General features: G+C 36.6%; 1 protein-coding gene across 9 annotated transcripts in view; it reads left to right on the top strand.

Moving 5' to 3' along the window:
* Window positions 1-17,662, top strand: part of stau (double-stranded RNA-binding protein Staufen) — a 185,604-nt gene that overhangs the window by 11,607 nt on the left and 156,335 nt on the right. For 6 of the 9 annotated variants that reach the window (XM_081755796.1, XM_081755798.1, XM_081755801.1 and 3 more), the window contains exon 2: window positions 15,739-15,835. The exons of the other annotated variants lie outside the window; for them this stretch is intronic. In XM_081755796.1, the coding sequence (XP_081611922.1) occupies window positions 15,777-15,835 (59 nt within the window). In that variant the 5' untranslated portion in view covers window positions 15,739-15,776. The remainder of the gene's footprint in view (window positions 1-15,738; window positions 15,836-17,662) is intronic. 9 annotated transcript variants of the gene reach the window in all.

The following is a 17,662-nucleotide window of genomic DNA, read 5'->3' on the forward strand; positions in this document are numbered from 1 at the left end:
AAAGATAAAAAAAAAAAAAAAAAAAAAAAAAAAGAAAAAAAAAAAAAAGGAAGGTGCAAAACCAAATCCTAGCATCGAAACGAAAATATTTCTCATCAGTAGCCTTAGTGATAGGACGATTTCTTGTAGAATCTTCGTGCGTGGATATTTCAATTCGCTACTCAGAAGTTAAAATTGGCAAGTCGTTACTTTGGCCATTTCATTCAATTGAATCGTTCAGTGAACCGATTCATAAGGAACAGGTTTCTCGAAACAGTTCGTTAAATATCACCAGGAACCAGTTCCTTACGAATCGAATCTGTTAGAAATCATAGTGGTTCCGACTCTAATGATTCTACTATTATTTACAACATTGCATATTTCAAGTATTTATACATACAGGACTAAGCGAACTTCCTATCGTATCAGTTCTAAATGCAACAAAACTTGAAATATATTATGTATGAAGTAATAGATTAAACTACAGCAAGAACAGTCACACTTTCACAATGGAAACAAAAGAACAAAGGGACAAACCCGCCGTAACCCCCCCCTTAGAAAGGGAAAACAAATTATACATATGAGGGGAGCAGGCCCTCCTAACCCCATTAGAATTTAGAAAAGCGACAATTAACGTACAGTGGAAATTTCACAGAACTATGTACTTGAAATGAGACAACTGCAAACGAAACCAAATAAATATTTTACAACTACGAAAAAAATAATAAAAAGTAAATACCTGATATTTTAATGCGGTATGTACAATTCACGAAGAAAAATTAAATGAAATTAAATTTTGCCCAATGCTGTAACCGGAACAAAATGTCCTATTTCATAAAAAAAAAATATCGAAACTAAAACATCCGTTCTGACCCATGCGTGCAGCAAAAACTCCTCTTCAAATGGTATCAATGAACACTCATGAAAAACATTCATACCTTAACTCAAGACACAAAATTGTAACAGTAAAAGAATCTCACGTACTTCCAACCTACTAATGAAGCTGCTAGTTCGCGCAGACAACTGCTTTAAGTAACGCGAACATTGGCGATTGTAACATACAAAGTACACTTTTAACCGATTATGACGAATTGTACTCAAGAGCTTCTGTTCTTTTTCAGAAGCATTGCAACTCCTCGTAAGATCTAGTACTTTCACACAGAAACAAAAACTATAACCATCCATGTCAGTTCCGCACACTAATGTCGTTAAACCAATAAAAATTTAAATATCTTATCACTCCTGTATCGAAAAAAAAAAAAAAAAAAAACTACATCGCATTTGACAGTAAGAGCATAGAAGCGAACCACCTGCGCCCGCAACTAACCACGTGAAACACTGAAGACTGTGACAAGATGACATCACACCATGTCCATAATTTCCTTTTCAAGCAGAAAAAACATCAACAGCATATCATCACATACCGCATGACTTGTTACTAGCAATCAAGTTAGTGGAACACGTAAGTTCTCAAAACCAGAACTGAAAGATCAAATCACTGAATCAAAGAATCGAAAAGATGAATGAAATGGCTGAAGTAAGGACTTAACTAAAATTGTAAAGAATACTGAAGTTTAAATTTCTTGATCAGTTGTGAGGGCAGACATAAGAGACGCTATACGAACCATTGCGGAAGTGTCGGACAGACAAATTCACAGTTCATAAGAATGTAAAGAATCCCTGGTAGTGATAATCAGTAAAATAAGTTGTAGGCTTTCATTCAAATATAAGCTAGCTAAAGTCAGTTCTTGCCTGCTATCATTGACAGTAGCAGTGAATCGGCCGACGTCTTGTCTCGATGAGTTGTTAAACGTCCAGGAAGCAAAATATATATATGGTGTCTAATGATGGAGTTAATTTAGGGAAACTCTTCGACTCTATTATTGAGAACCAAAAAGAGGAGACTCTTGTTGCAGACAATCAGGCCTATAATGGTGTGAGAAAGCGGATTGATTGAAAATGAAACCCTAAGTTAAGTCAAAAATCTTAAATTTTAATGTTTCCTAATGATCACATAATCAACTCATCGTTATACTACCAATCATTAGTTTTTGTAAACAAGTTTAATGTGAAGTGAATTTCTCTCTGTGTCTGCAGATCTCGCACGGTGTTCGTCACTTCTTTTACAAGGAAATTGCCGTGACAATTTTTCTACAGAAACAGAGCTCTCTGTCCAACTATGAACCTTGCACTAAAAGTAAAATGTGTTTATAAAAGAGATTCGATCTTTGTGTGTGTTACTTAACCTCCAGGAACAAAACCACAGCTTAAGTGGCCGAAACCGTTCCAGGAGTCAATATAATTAGGGTTTCAACTGATAATTTTTAATAATTTGATCGAAAATCGTTGGTTAAGGAAGAACCTGTGGGACAGCATTGAACGCGTTATGGTGGGTCGGGTTCCACTGTAAAACTGTAGATCCGCGTCTCAAATAGCCTCAGTAATGTAAAGCGACACTAAACTTCAATACACAGATATATATGAATAAAGAATTGGAATGTTCCTACCTTGTAACTCAACAGTTTTAGTGTACTTTGCCACTTTCTCCAGTAACATCTTAAAATTTCTAAACTGGATACGCATCTGGTTTCCGCCCTAAATGTGTGACTTTCCTAGTGAACTTTAATCCTTGTAACTTGTAGAAAGTGGTTTTCTTCTGTGGAAACTCAGAAGTAGTACAGTTGTCAAAATAATAAAGTTTTCGTAAGATTTTTACAACTTAATGCTGATTTTCCATTTTCTTCTTACGTTCTTCTTTTCCCCTGTTGTAACAGTCGGGCTCTTTTTCCTCTGTTCTGTTGATAATGACCTAAATCCCTACGAAGAATTTTAATACACTAGGGCAGGCTGTTACAGATATGCTGAAGTGGATAATTGAAATAAGAAAAAAAATATATATATATTGACTAATTGTTGGTGCTGAAAGTGTGTGAAGTGATTGTGAGCAGTGTCACTGTGTTTCATAACACATTTGATACAAATATTGTGAAAGAGAGGAAAAGATATCCCTCCCTTTCATAATATGTTCTGTTATAGCAATCCTGAAACAAAGGAATGAAAATAACATGTATCAATGTAGCCAACATAAATTTAGAAACATCCATACTGACTAACAAGAATAATGACCTGTATTAAGTACTATTTGAAAACGTAATACCTCTCGAAATAACTCAAAAGGTGGATAATTGTGTAAATTCAAATGAATACATCAAGAAACGAATGAAATTGAATATAAATTCCTTTGATGCTGCAGGTAAATAGCTCCAGGCAAATGGTTATCGATCTGAACCCATACATTCACATGGTCAATATCGTGCAATGTTTGGTTATGTTGAATTTTGAATCGGATCCCATTGAGTGCCCAAAATGCAACTTTGTGGTGTTTTAGTACACATATGAGACTACAATCTGGACAATTTTGAACAAATTCAGAGGAACACTTCTATGCTAAATTCAAAATTCAAATCTTACTGTGAATTTTTGAATTGTTATTTTTTATTTTACAGTTTTTTTAATGTAGCACAACTTGTAGAGCAATCTTTAAGCTTTCTAATGGTGTTTGTTCCACGTCTCTAGTGCAAATATTAACCATTTTATGACAATTTTTAATAATCACTATAACTGAAAAAATGCCGTTTTTTGCATTTTTCAACACCCAGTATGGGGGACACTTTCAGGAGGAGAGAAATAATATTTGGAATTTTTTCAACTCTGTAATAAAGCTGTGCACCAATTTTTACAAAAATCTAAGATCGTCAAGTCAGATTTTGCCATTTCATTAGTTGATTTCACATGGAATGTCCCTAATACCTTCTAGTTCTTACTTTGGTATATGTTAAGTTTTTGCTTGTTAAAAACAAAATTCCTTATGACATCAAGACACATCAGAACAACACTGCACTATAATACAAAGGGTTCGAAAGATGAATTCTGACACTTTCGGTTAAAGTCAACAGTTAAGCTTTTGAGGCGGTATTCAAATTACGAGGTCATATTGACACTATTCTTCTAGACCGCAGTAAAATTCATGACTGGCAAGGGTTTTAATTAAAAGTAGAAAACACTGACTTTTAAGATGAAACATTATAATTGCGAACCTAACGCTAACAGTTTTAATTTTTACAGGTATTTCTCCTACCTAATTAAAATTCTTCCTGTTTGTAGAGAAAATCGACATTCAGTTTGTGCGCAGGCTACAAAGATTACATGTGATTCCTCAACAGACATAGTTTTCTTTTTTGTCAGTTTTCATGTCTTTTATTTATTAATTTTGGTTGCACTCCGTTTCTTCTTATGTATTCTTTTATTTATAAAGTGCATGTGCACGTCGCAGGGAGGCAGTAGATAATGGTCAATTAAAGTGTAAACACTTAGTAAAGTGCCAACATGCCTCGTTGATGTCGATAGGCGCAATATACGCAGTTGAGTGAGTTCAGATGGTGCAGAATGATCGGACAGCGGGAAGCGTATTTGTCGTACCACGAAATTGTTGCTCTTAAAGGACATGCTGCGACCTCAATGATGCATGTGTGGAAGCAGTGAACAAAAGAGGGTCATACAAAGCGACGAGCAGGGATTAGACCATGCAATGTGACCACAGCACGAAATGACAGGACACATTGTCCTGATGGTCATATTGGAGCGGATAGCGGCGTCCAAAGTGTTGGTTCAACGTTGGAGCACTGTTACAGGTGTTGTCATGTCTGCGTCAACTGTTCGACATCGTTTGGTGAAGGCTGGACTGATGACTCGCATACCATTGCAACGGCTCCTCTTGACCAGAAACCACAAACGCATCAGGCTCATATGGGCTTGCGAACACTGTCACTGGCGTGCTGAATTGTAAAATATGGTGTTTTCGGATGAAGTCCCGTTTCAGCCTGTCCTACAGTGATAGCCGCATATGCATACTACACTACCGTCAGGAGCGCAATCTGCCAGCTTGCATTGTTGAGCGTCATAGCGGACAAATGTCCAGTGTAATGGTGTGATGGCGCCATTGGTTACATGCGATCGCAACTCATCCTTATCCAGGGCAATTTGAACAGAAAACTGTATATTAGTGAGGTTTTCAATTACTGTGGCCATAGAAACAACATGAGGGCTGGAGATATCTCTATAGAGTACTGTTCTAGATTATCTGAAGGGTTGTGCTTCATCCGGTACTGAATTCTGTTTGCACCATTATTCCATCATCTCAGTATTGCGATATCTCCTGCACATGGGATGGATAATTTCGAGATCCACGTTTCCTCCAGATGAGAAGGCATCGATTATCTGATTATAAGGTGGAACGTGATTCATCCGAGCACAGAACAGTGCTTCACTCAACATGCCCCCAACTACGACATTCAGCAACCCAGTTTCTGCGAAACCCCTACGCTGTTGGGAAGTCAAAGAGATACACACAATCGGCCTTGGCGCATAAGGCCTCTTCACAGAGCTGATTGCTCACGGTTTGGGTTGACATTCTGCGTTCTTTTGCTAGTCAAGCCTACATTGCAAGTCAGTTACGTTTACGTTTTACCGCTTATTTTTCCGAGCCAGTCTTCCCTTGCTAACATTGTCAATGGGCGACCTTCTTCTGGCTTCCAGCATATTGTTTCCGTCTGTTGTAAGCGTGTTCAGCTACTTTAAAAAACACGGAAATCCTCAGCTACCACAAATTGTGTCTGCCCGGCTTCAATCCTGCGTACAGCTTTCCATGTCACAGGTTCCTCTGAATCATGTTCTGTTGTCATTTTTCCTACGCAATACAAAAACCAGCAGGAGCCTGCCTCAATTTACTGCCTGTCAGTGTTATGTTACTAGCATTCTTAAGTGGCCTGATAATTTCACGTCTTATCGCGAGTTGTGCCTCTTGTGTGTGTATTTTCTTAAATCTGTTTATGGACTGTATTAATTATTACGAAAACTGACTTAAGGTACTTCATAGCGGAAAAGAATGGTGTCAGTGTGACTTCATCGTTTGCACAGGTTCAAAAATTATTGACGTTAAGTAATGGTTTCGTCTCTTTAGCAGGTAATCAGCGTAAGTGTATGTAGCCTCACATTCTATTTAATGTGTCATATAATCTATTCATTTTGGTGTTTGGGATACATCTTGCACTTCTGTCCATTCATTTTGTGATGTATTACCTAACTTTCTTAGTAATGTAGATAGGCTAAAGGTATATTGTCAATTCCAGTTAAATAGGATACATTCAAGCTCTTCTTTACACCCCAGTTGAGTCGGGTAAGAGAATTCTAATTCAAGATACACGCAATAAATTCCGCTTTATATCTACAGGATATTAATGAACACCATATCAAATTTAGGTGATACCTTATATGAAATGAAAGAAGAAGGTTCTAATAAATATGAGTCAGAAAACGCCTCCTTTCAGAAGTATAAACCGCCGAAACTACGAAAACACCTTGGCTTGAAAATTATGGGCAGTTCAAGGAATTACGTAGGAGCTAGTATGCTCTATCTAAATCGGGACAGGACGTTTGGGCGCGAAGCCGTTTAGGCGCCAGACGTTTGGGCGCGAGATACATAGTAAAAATCACAATTTACATAATATATAGTAAGCTAGGCACTGAAAACTAAGCGCGAATCAAGATATATACATTTCCTACACTTCTATCTTTATCTCACCTCATTTACCTATCTATTTTCTATCTTATTTATTCATCTAAATTAAATAGTTTAATGCGTTTGTGGCATTTGTTGCCTAACCTCGTCATGGATTGATTTTACGCTTGTTCACGATTCTTGTACTTCTGATCTAATGTTGATCTAATTTTTGTATAAGAAAGCTAGGAAATGAAGGAATCAGACAAACTGTTAATGATTTTCTTAATGTTAATTAAAACATATTGATTTAATTTTTGTATTTTTTATAAAAGTTAATAATTACATACTTATGAATATTAAAATTTGCTTTCTTTCGTATTGCGTTTACCAAACTCTTCTCTTCCTTAAGTCCAATAAAGAACTACCAATAAAAGATTTCCGCGTACTCGAGTTGAGAGAAGTGGCCCCGCGTAGCGTAGTCGCTAACGCTCTCGCCTTCGGTGCGAGCGGTACCGGGTTCGATTCTCGGTAGGATCACTCGGTCGAAAAAGTGTAACACGCTGTTTCAGGCCGGCCACCCTGAATGAGGTTTTCCTCATTCACACCAGGCAAATGCCGGGGTGGTACCTAATTTATAGGTCCAGGCCGCTTCCTTCCTTCCCCAATCCTTTCTTTCTTTCCTTTCCCCGGATAGTGTGCCCCCTCAAACGTGACGGGCTAAATGGCCTTACATGCCGAGAGCCCAGAAATCTAAAAATCCTAAATCCTAATCGAGTTGAGGGAAAGCTTCTAATACAGGGTGTCTAAGACATTGAGTTTAGGAACTGTAGTATGCTGTATTTTTGGTATCACTTTTTTTTTTATTAACATTCCAATATAAAAATCGAAACTTAACACACATTTTTTTCGTCTCATTGTAAGCATTTAATCTGCACTAAAGAAAGTGGCGAAAGGAAAAAAAGAACGATTTCAAAGTGAAACATAATAGTTAAGTGTACATATATTGGTCATTTAGCCACTAAAAATGTGTTTGACATTCACACTTATTGCATAACTACAGTAGCAGTCCTGCTTTAATTTTTCTAATGGAATAGGTTCACTATGTACGTAATGCAGTCAATCATATCTAGTCTGGTCTACTTACCTTTTGCTTGAAAAGTTGTCAAATAAAAAGCATACTTAACTTTGGTTGAAACTTAAATTCACAAAATTTAATTGTTAATCCAGTTTTTAGAATTTTCAAATTTCAGTATTTCTAGTATGTAAAACAAAATCCAGTATAATTCAAGGACTTCAACTACAGTAGACCAGTGATTTATTTGTGGATTTTGTAGAAGAGGGGAATGTTTATGCAAGATTGTGTTCCGTATAACAGAACAACTTTACAGTCGGGTTGGGACAACGTTATTTTTAAACCTATCTACTTTAAAATTATGGTACTAGTTTGATAGGCGGTCCCCAAGTTCTTTACCTTTCTTACCTTTTTAAAAACAATTTTATGATAAATATGGATAGGTGCGTTAGATAAGATTTGGTTAGGTAAATTAGTTTACATGTGTTACCTTGCTACTTTTCGTCCTACTGCTGAAGACAAGTGTGCAGCATCCAGTAAAAGCCCTATAGTTACATTGCAATCTGCACAACTTGTCGTAACAAGTGTCACGCTCCTACGTAAAACAGTTTTGTTATGACAAATAATTCTTTAGTCCGTTCTAATTTGGTCTTTGAAAACCAAATTCCTCACCCGAACAATAAATATGATAAAAGGTAATAGTTTACTTTGGGCAGAACAGTGATAGGTGCACATACACTTGAACCTGATTTTATTAAATAGAAGGGGAAAGACTGTATTAAATGTCATTCGTCATATCATAAATGAGTTTTTGCACTTGCTCCTTCTACTTAATAAAATTAGATTCAGGGGTGTGTGACCCTAGCATTGTTCTGCTGAAAATAAACTTCTGGTCAACAAAACATACTGGTATTAAAACGAATCCAGAATTGAACAAAGACTGTAATCTGGTCTCCGAAGAATCATGAGCATGTATTAAATAAATACCAATATAATGCTACCTAGGAAAAAAATTCCTTTTCTTTCACTTTTACTCTCGAAATTGAAACAGCCATTGTAGCCTACCATATTTACAGTTTTTACTACAAAATAACGGGAAAGGATTGACTGCCGATTTCACCTTGAGTTAAGCTGGAGCATGACTTACGGCGTGTTATCTAACACTGTCTTTAGAAATTAACAATATTTTCTCAGCGTATCCCACTTTAGAATAGTGAAGCAATAGGAGGTTAGTTTACATCGGATACCGTCTTTTTTTAGTTGGTTTGTCGGTAGCAATATGGTGTTCATTTTTTATCCAGCTGAAGGCATACTTTTCTCCATTGAAAGATGTAATATCTGGCCCATTAACGTTTATGGAAAGAAGAGATTTCAGGGTTTTTACAGATAAATGGTTTCTAGCGTCAGTATGCTGTAAGTTTAAGTTGGAAAAGCCTCTCTTACACTCTGCAGAAGAAACTGAAAGCAATTCTATGAACAATTCTTCAGAAAGCAATTTTATAAACAAGACCAACATAGCTCGCGACAATAAACATACTGAAAAAAATAAAGAATCGCTACTAAAACATGAAGTTGAATCATTGCACTCTAAAAGAAAATGAAATGAAATGAAATCTTTAAGTTTTACGTCCCACGGTTATGCCGGTTAGGCTAAAGGAGACGGTGATTATGAGAGATGAGTGAAAATGGTGGAATGAAGAAAGTGGGAGGAAACGGGAGGACCCCGAGAAAACCCACGAGCACGGTGTTTGTCCACCACAAAGTTCACTTGGCGGGGGCTGGGATCGAACCCGGGACCCCAAGCACCAGAGGTGAACGCTCTACCACAGAGCCACCGCGCCCCCTGCACTCTAAAAGAGTTTATAGCTTAAGAAACGGGGAAAATATCTTCCCAGACTGAGAAGGCTGAATTAAACCTAGAGACAGGGAATCAAAATTTAGAAGGGTGGAAATTCCCTGGCTACAAATAAATCCCTGCAGTAGACACCTTGTGATATCTTGATTCGAACTTAGTACTCAGCGCCTAACATAATGACTTTTTAATTTAACTCGCGCCCAAACGTCTGGCGCCCAAATGGCTTCGCGCCCAAACGGCGGGGCCCAAACGTCCGCGCCCAAACGGCGGCGCCCAAACGTCACGTACCGATCTAAATATCCCTGTTTTATAATATCCGGTACCGGCGTACAAAAAGTATATTGGGGTACGAGAATACGCTTTTAAATACTAGTTGAGTATTCGTTACGAGGGTACCTGAGATTGTGAAACAAATACTTAGATAGAGCGCATACTAATCCTTTGAACCGCTTGCGTAGTTCTCAAGTCAGTGTATTTTAAAACCTGGTCTTTCGCATTTTCGATGGTTTATAACTGAAAGGAGGCGTTTTCCATCCTTCTGTATTAGAATTTGGTATAAGTGTGACATGTTGTTCAGTAACACCCTGTGAGTATACGTACTGTATATTCGAAAGTAGAAACAATTACATTGTTTAAGAAACATTTTTCTTGCTTCGTTAGCGTGATCGCATTTTAAAAATTGGTAAGTTATTGGTACCGTAGTACGGATTTTTATCTTCGCCATGTACTTTGTAACATCTAATTTCCTGGTTAAGTGGAAACTTATTACGTTGAGCTACACTTCTCCTGTGTTGATTAGCACATAATCTCTACACAGAATTGTAATTTGGAATTCATTTTTATGATTTATTTATGTGAAACAACACACGAATGAAAACTTCAAGGTGGTTGTCTGCTTTATCCCCAACTATTTCGTCCATTCTTGTTTCATTTGTAAGTTCGTTCATGTATTTTGCTGCAAATTTTAAAGCCAGTGCTAACATTTTTTTTTTTTTTTTTAGTTCCGATTCTCGTAGCTTATCTTTTCGATTACGTTGTAAAACGGAGAAGGAGAATACTGGACAATTTGTCTCTATTTTACGAGCTCGTAGCTAGAAATTCCATTAGTTCTTAATAATTCTATATGAGACGAGTTTGTGTAATCCTTTAATATAAATTTGTGAACTTTGTGCTTTTCTTTGAATTTTCTAATATACATTGTTGAAGATTAGCTTCCCTCTTCACCGTCGGCTTATGAGACGTGGACCTACAGTCTAAGATGGAATCCGAACCACCATGATGTGTTTCCCAAAAACCGAATCCGGAACTTCATGAATCAAAGCCGCACGTGCACTATCCACTCACTAGACCAGGAGTGAAGACTATTCTTGAAATAAGTAAGGCAATATTAGAAGAGTATTCATTCTCTGTAATTCCGTGGCAATATTACATTTGTAAATATATTTTCTTGTCTTATCCATTGTGGATGGAATATTCCTCAATGTTGATGGAGTGCTGAATGTGAAAAATAAGTTATGTATGTCTTGTTGGACAAATAAAGTATTATTGAATATAGACTGGCAATATAGTTGATCAATGACTGACACTGGTGGACAGTCATGGCTAAAACTTTCCAGAAAGTCATGTATAAGCGCAGGAAAAGGCTTAACCGTAATTATATGAGGATGATTTTGAAGCTAAACTAAATTTATATTTATATATATATATATATATATATATTTATATATATATATATATATATATATATATATATATATATATATATATATATATATATATATATATATATATAATATAAGCAAGCCTAAACTCCCTGTCAAGAAGATCCCGAGTTTCCTAAACCGGTGAGGCAGCTATTTGAAGTTGGTATATATATATATATATTCTTCCTTCGGAGTCCGGCACATCTTTCATCCAAAAAGTTCATTGACTCCCCATCAGAATTAAATAGAATATTTCTACAAATTAAAACGTGATCTTTTCTTTATTAATTCATTTATTAACATTCAGTTATAGTGTTCTTTCGGAATGCTCAAATGATTATTATATTCATAGTATTATTTCGTTACCTCCGAAATAATACTACGAATAGATCCACCATTTGAATTTTACACTTTTGGTATCTTTATTCAGACATAGCGACGTCAAATATCTCTATATACCCAATTTCATATCCATAACTTTTTTTTTTTTTGTGTGTAATTTGTGTCCGCCATTTTGATTTGTAAACATTTGATGTCAGATTCGTATTCAGCTTTCGTTTAAACCTATATATACCACATCTCAAAAACAATTACATCAGAGCTTCCTATTTTGTCCACGTTTTCTGTAGTTTCGGAGCGTGTCTTGTTTGGATATTCAAATGGTCGCCACACCCCTACAGGCCCCATTCAAGCGAGATATTTCACATGTGAGGTGTACTCAGTGTGACTTCCAACGATATATAACACATGGAGATCCCGCGTACTACTTCACCTACTTCCCTTGTAAATCTATGGATGTAATAAGGATGAAAGCCAATAATCTTGTCATGCAGTTTGTTATAATAGTTATGCTTGAGATTGCGTACATGAAAGACAATTACAAAAGTAAACTAAATGAAGTGGAAGGTAAAAGGGTAAAGTAATTAGAAAGGAAGTTGATTTAGCATAGGAATGAGCACGATACTTCTTTTATCCGCGTCTCCTTTGATGATTCCTCTATGTCTTGAAAATGGTGGTTTTCAAATGGTTGCACAACTCTCTTGGCTCTGATAATACCAAAACAAAGATGCGTTTGATACACGGACAGCTCATCCTGTCTAGCTACCAGGGGTCACCATAAAAGTGTGTGACGTAAATTTCAAAGATGGAAACTTAATGCTGGCCTGCCTAACATCTGGAATGACTGTTTTCGTGGATGGACGACTGTATTTCAAAATCCATTGCATTTAGCGTCCTCTAGTTAGAATAAAAGATAAATTTTAAATTTAATTTTAACAAGGCGCAGACAACGAGATATTCAAAGGCGGCTGTTGAGGCCGATAATGGTAAAACATACAGTGCATTGGAGTAAGAGTTCACTTGCATTGCAGAAATCATTTGCCAATGCCTCTACCAGCTTGGAAACAGTTTTAAATAGAACGGTGGATCTCCATGAGCATTGGAAAGCGATACGAACTAATATTTGTTGGTTCATTATCTCATTAATTGATGTATGTTTTTCGATCGAGTGCTGAGGTGCGGCATAAGTATGATTGGTTGGCACCACGTAAACCCACTTCCTAAGAACCGAAAATATGATTTCACCAACAGAGGAGTATACTTTTCTTGATGTACTGCTGTTGGGGTATCGTGGATCGTGAATTATAACCTCCTGGCAGACGAGCAATGACACTTTATTGATTGTAATAAATGTATCGGTTAATTTCTTCACTTTCAAAGTGCGAGGTTCCAAAAGTCACATTTTTAGTTCCAGGAATCTGTTAGGTGAAGAACACATAGACTTCTGTATTTTCATCTCCCCCCCCCCCCCCCCATTCAGATAAGTTTCCACAACTTCCTTATCTTCGATACAATTATTTATTTTAATTCGTTCTTTTGGAAATTTAAACAAAAAATGTTCATTTCCTCTTTCATCATATAATAGTCATAGATCAACGCAAAATCGTTGTAAGGTGCATATATAGCACGTTTCTTTGGAAGTCACCGGAAACAAATGATACTGGTACTTACTAGCTGTAAGACGTCATCCTTGACTTATCCATTGAAACGCATACATGATGGAGCAAGGGGGCGCGGTGGCTCAGTGGTAGAGTGTTTACCTCCGGTGCTTGGGGCCCTGGTTCGATTCCAGCTCGCGCCGTGTGGACTTTGAGGTGGACAAACACCGTGCTCGTGGGTTTTCTCGAGGTTCTCTCGTTTCCTCCCACTTTCTTCATTCCACCATTTCACTCATCTCTCATCATCACCGTCTCCTTTAGCCTAACTGGCATAATCGTGGGACGTAAAACTTAAAAATTTCATTTCATTTCATTTCATGATGGAGCCAGTGCTTGTGGATCGCAGAAGTGTTACTCTGCATTAGAACAACGCGAAGTCACACCTTTGGAGACTCTTTTGTGACATCAACATCGCAGTTAGTTGGGAAAATAATTCCGCCATATTCTTCGTACCGTCGGATTACTATTTATTAGACAGCTATCTGCGGGAATAGCAGCTCCAAATCGTCGACGGGGTGACACACGCACTGGATGATTTCATTTGTTCGCGTTCCGCTGAGTTCTATTACCCTGGGCTTTTGGAAGCAAGTTATTGTTGCTAAAGGGATATTCTTGATCAGCAATGTGCAGCTTCGTTACTCTGGAGAGATTTAAAATCCAGCAGGGTTTTAGGATATGAAATGCGAATGAGAAATGAAAGCAAAGATAGGAATGGTGAAAGAAACATTTAGGAAGAAGAAAATTATTTTGTGGGTCCTTGAAAAGAGCTAAGCAAAAGTTCATAAAATACTTCGTGTGGAGTATTGTACTCTATGGGGAAGAGACATGGTTTTTACTCAAAAGCGGTGTAAGTAGACCGGAAGATTTCGAAATTTTGGTGTGGTAAAGAGTGGAGAGAATTAATTGAGTCTATTGGAAAACGAATAAGGAAATGCTAGAAGTAATAGAGATTAAAAAAATCACTTTGAGATTTGATTTAATAACAGAGGAGTAGAAACTGATTCGAACATTGGCTGAGAAGGAACTGTATCATGAGGGACGTGCTAGAAGGTATGCTGGGAGGAAAAAGAGGAGGAGGGCGAAAGAGGCTAGAATATGGTATTAAAACAGAAAATTCCTACGTGAAGCGTGTTTACCTGAAGATCGTGGTGCATAGAGGATTTTTCATTCATAATTTTTCCTTATTCTGTTCTTTCCGACTCATTTCTTCTCGGATCGGCTTCCAGCATTAGCTACACTTACCAATGATTGCTGAATCCCTATGATGCTATATGCGAATATGCTTGTAGAAGTTTTCATCAACTCGAACATATTAGTAGATATACATATTACTCGAACATATTACTGACAAACTTTTGCACTTTTATATGTCACGTTTCAATGTTGCATAAGACTAGTTTTGTATTTGATATTCTTAGTTATTCAGTTCTGTACCTCGGTGTAGTTGTCGACCTTTTCCATGCTGAAAGAACTGAACTTAAAAATAAAGTGGATATAATGATTGAAGTATGAAATAGTGTTATATTCGGATATAATATATATACGGGGTGTTTCAAAACAACAACGACAACGTTTGGGAGGTGATTCCTGATACCAAGATAAGATGAAAAATATAGACCAACCTGGGTGCACAAATGCTTCCTTTCGAAGTTATATGCTACAGAAAACATGAAAAAATGAAGTTTAGTGCTCCATAGCTGCAAAACTATGGAACCTACCGTAATCGGGTGAAAAGTTCACTTAGGAACTAGTATGTGTGCTATCCAAAAAGACATTTTTCAGAATCCTAAGGTACTCTCGCAACAATTTTTATAGAGGCAGTTTGGCTGCGGACATATAATTTGAAGTACTCACAACTACCTCTATAAAAATTGTTGCGGAAGTACCGCATGCTTGTGAAACTTCGATATTTGGATAGGGTACTTACTAATTTCTAAATAAAGTCTTGACCCGACTGCGGTAGGTCCCATAGCATTGCAGCTATGGACCTTTAAAGTTCTTTTTTTTTTTTTTTTTTTTTTTATGTTTTCGGCAGCCTATAACTCCGAAAGGAAGTATTTGTGCACCCACGTTGATATATACTTTTTGTCTTATCTTGGTGTCAGGAATCACCTCCCAAATGTTAGTGTTGTTTTGAAACACCCTACACACACACACACACACATATATATATATATATATATAAATTCATCTACAACCTGTTTCCTACAACATTTTAGAGGTAAGTTAGACATTTTAAATTAGCAAATACCTTAAATTTTGTTTCATAACACAAATAGTCATTTTCATAATGTTATTATTTTTCAACTTTATGACCTAGTTCTCTCTGTTTATTATTTAGACACTTTAAATAAAGGAGGAAGAATGAAAAAGTAATAAGAGGTGTAAAGAAGAGCCATAATACTAAAAGCTTGAGTTCCTTACTTGCATGCACTATAGGACGCAAATTGTGTGCTACCTTTAACTAAATAACTGCATCAGGCTTCTGCTTGTAAAATAATTAACCTAACTAATATGTGCGATTTTGTTCTTTTTCCTTGTAAACATGTTTGTTGACTGTAGTACTGTTTCAGTTCCTATGCAGCTGGTCCTGCTGTGATTTGGGACGATTATGCTACACCATCAACATCCTGTCCCCATACAAGCGAACCAGCTGAGGGAGGCCGGCAGGTACTACATTAGACTCCTTCATCTGCACTTACTTCCTCTTCTAAGTTCATTGTGGTTACATGGAATGTGTTCGTTGTTAGTTCTAGATATGCTTTTTCTTTTTTCCTCAGTTTGCTCCTGTAGCATGTAAAATATGTATAATATATAAAAGGCAGAATAATAGATAAAACTAAACCGCAGGGGAAAAAAAAGAGCTCTGTTTTCAGACCTCTGTATTTTCTATTAGATAGGCTTCTTTGTGCCTTGGAAGTCTTTATTGAAAGCTTGTGTCTCAAACTACGTACCTTAACCTAAGACATGAATAGAAAGCTTTTTAGAAAAATGTGACCATTTATTTCTAAACTTTACTCTACGTGGATTGTAAAATACATTATTACACTGTAGTACGTTGAATAATTATAATCAGATTAACATGGAAAGTAACCGACGAATTATCTATTTATTTAGCGAATTATCTTTCCATTTAAAATTCATATGGACAGATAAGCAAAGGACAAAGAATAGACACAATTTTTGAACAGTTCATGTACCTGATTAGTCTTCGTTTTATATAAATATATATACAATGGCGAATCCAGGATATGATCAAGGGAGGGGCTAAACCATACTTTGCCGTTTTATCCAATGTAAAGCAGAATTGAAGCCCATTTTTTCCAGTGTATACCTGAGCGTCAAGGGGGGCCTATAATCCCTATACCCCCCATTGGATTTGCGCCTGTATGTATATATGTATAATTTCTATTTTTCCTCATATTTCGTCACATATTTGTTTCCTAAAAATGCAGAAATGTATAAAATTTATTCCTGTAACGATCTTCCACTGGAAGAGAGTGTCGAAGTAATCAAGTGCATTGAAATGCAGTTAACGATAACTGTTTGTATTAAGAAACTTTTTCAGTTGTTTTACTTTTTAAACTGAGAATCAGTTAAAAAAAAAAAAAAACAGAAGCCCGCAGAATAAATAGTAGTCATCCATTGTTATTAGGCGAACAATTTCCTTATTTATCTCCACAATGTCTGACATTACCCAGGACTTGCATTTTGGTCATATTTGTTCTGACGGACCTGCTTGGACCTGGGCACCCGTAACCTTCTACAGACTTCCTACCAGCACTGAACCTTTTATCACATTCAAACACACGGCAACGAAAAAGAATTTTCCACATAAACCTTTTTAACATTTCAGGTGTCTGCATTAGGGTTTTTCCTAAGTGCACACTGAACTTGATATTCACACTCTTTCTTCATTCCACCATTTCATTCATTACTCATCATCACAGTCTCCTTTAGCCTAACCGGCATAACCGCGGGACGTAAAACTCAAAGATTTCATTTCATTTTTCTGTTCCATAGTTGACACGCTGATAATGTATCACAACACTAGTCTTTACTTACCCGCGTCACACGTCACACTGAAGACCGGCCGAGCTAGAAATTTCTGCGCGTGTTTTCAAGGTCACAGGCAAAATTCCCTACTATGAACACTTCCGTGCCAAAACTGATTTCACAACCAATATGTTATTTTTTTTTTTTTTTTTCAAATATCAAAGTTTTATGTAAACACTTAGATTACTCCAAGTAACATTCACGCTACTTTGCTTTTTTTCGAAACAAGTAAAGGAGTAAAATTCAAATTAAAAAATAAATAAATAAAATAGAGAACACAGTGTCTTAAAATGTGTGTAAAAGGTTTGATGAGTTTGTTTACAGCTGAGAAATACGTCGTTATCATATTTTTATGCTATGTTTTTCGCTATACTATACTAATCAAGATTCATTTCTCCTTTTTTTTATATATATATATAAAGTATTGTAATTATTTTATTT

This window comes from Thermobia domestica, chromosome 4 (genome assembly GCF_964235325.1).
Source record: "Thermobia domestica chromosome 4, izTheDome1.hap1.1, whole genome shotgun sequence".
NCBI lineage: Eukaryota > Metazoa > Arthropoda > Insecta > Zygentoma > Lepismatidae > Thermobia > Thermobia domestica.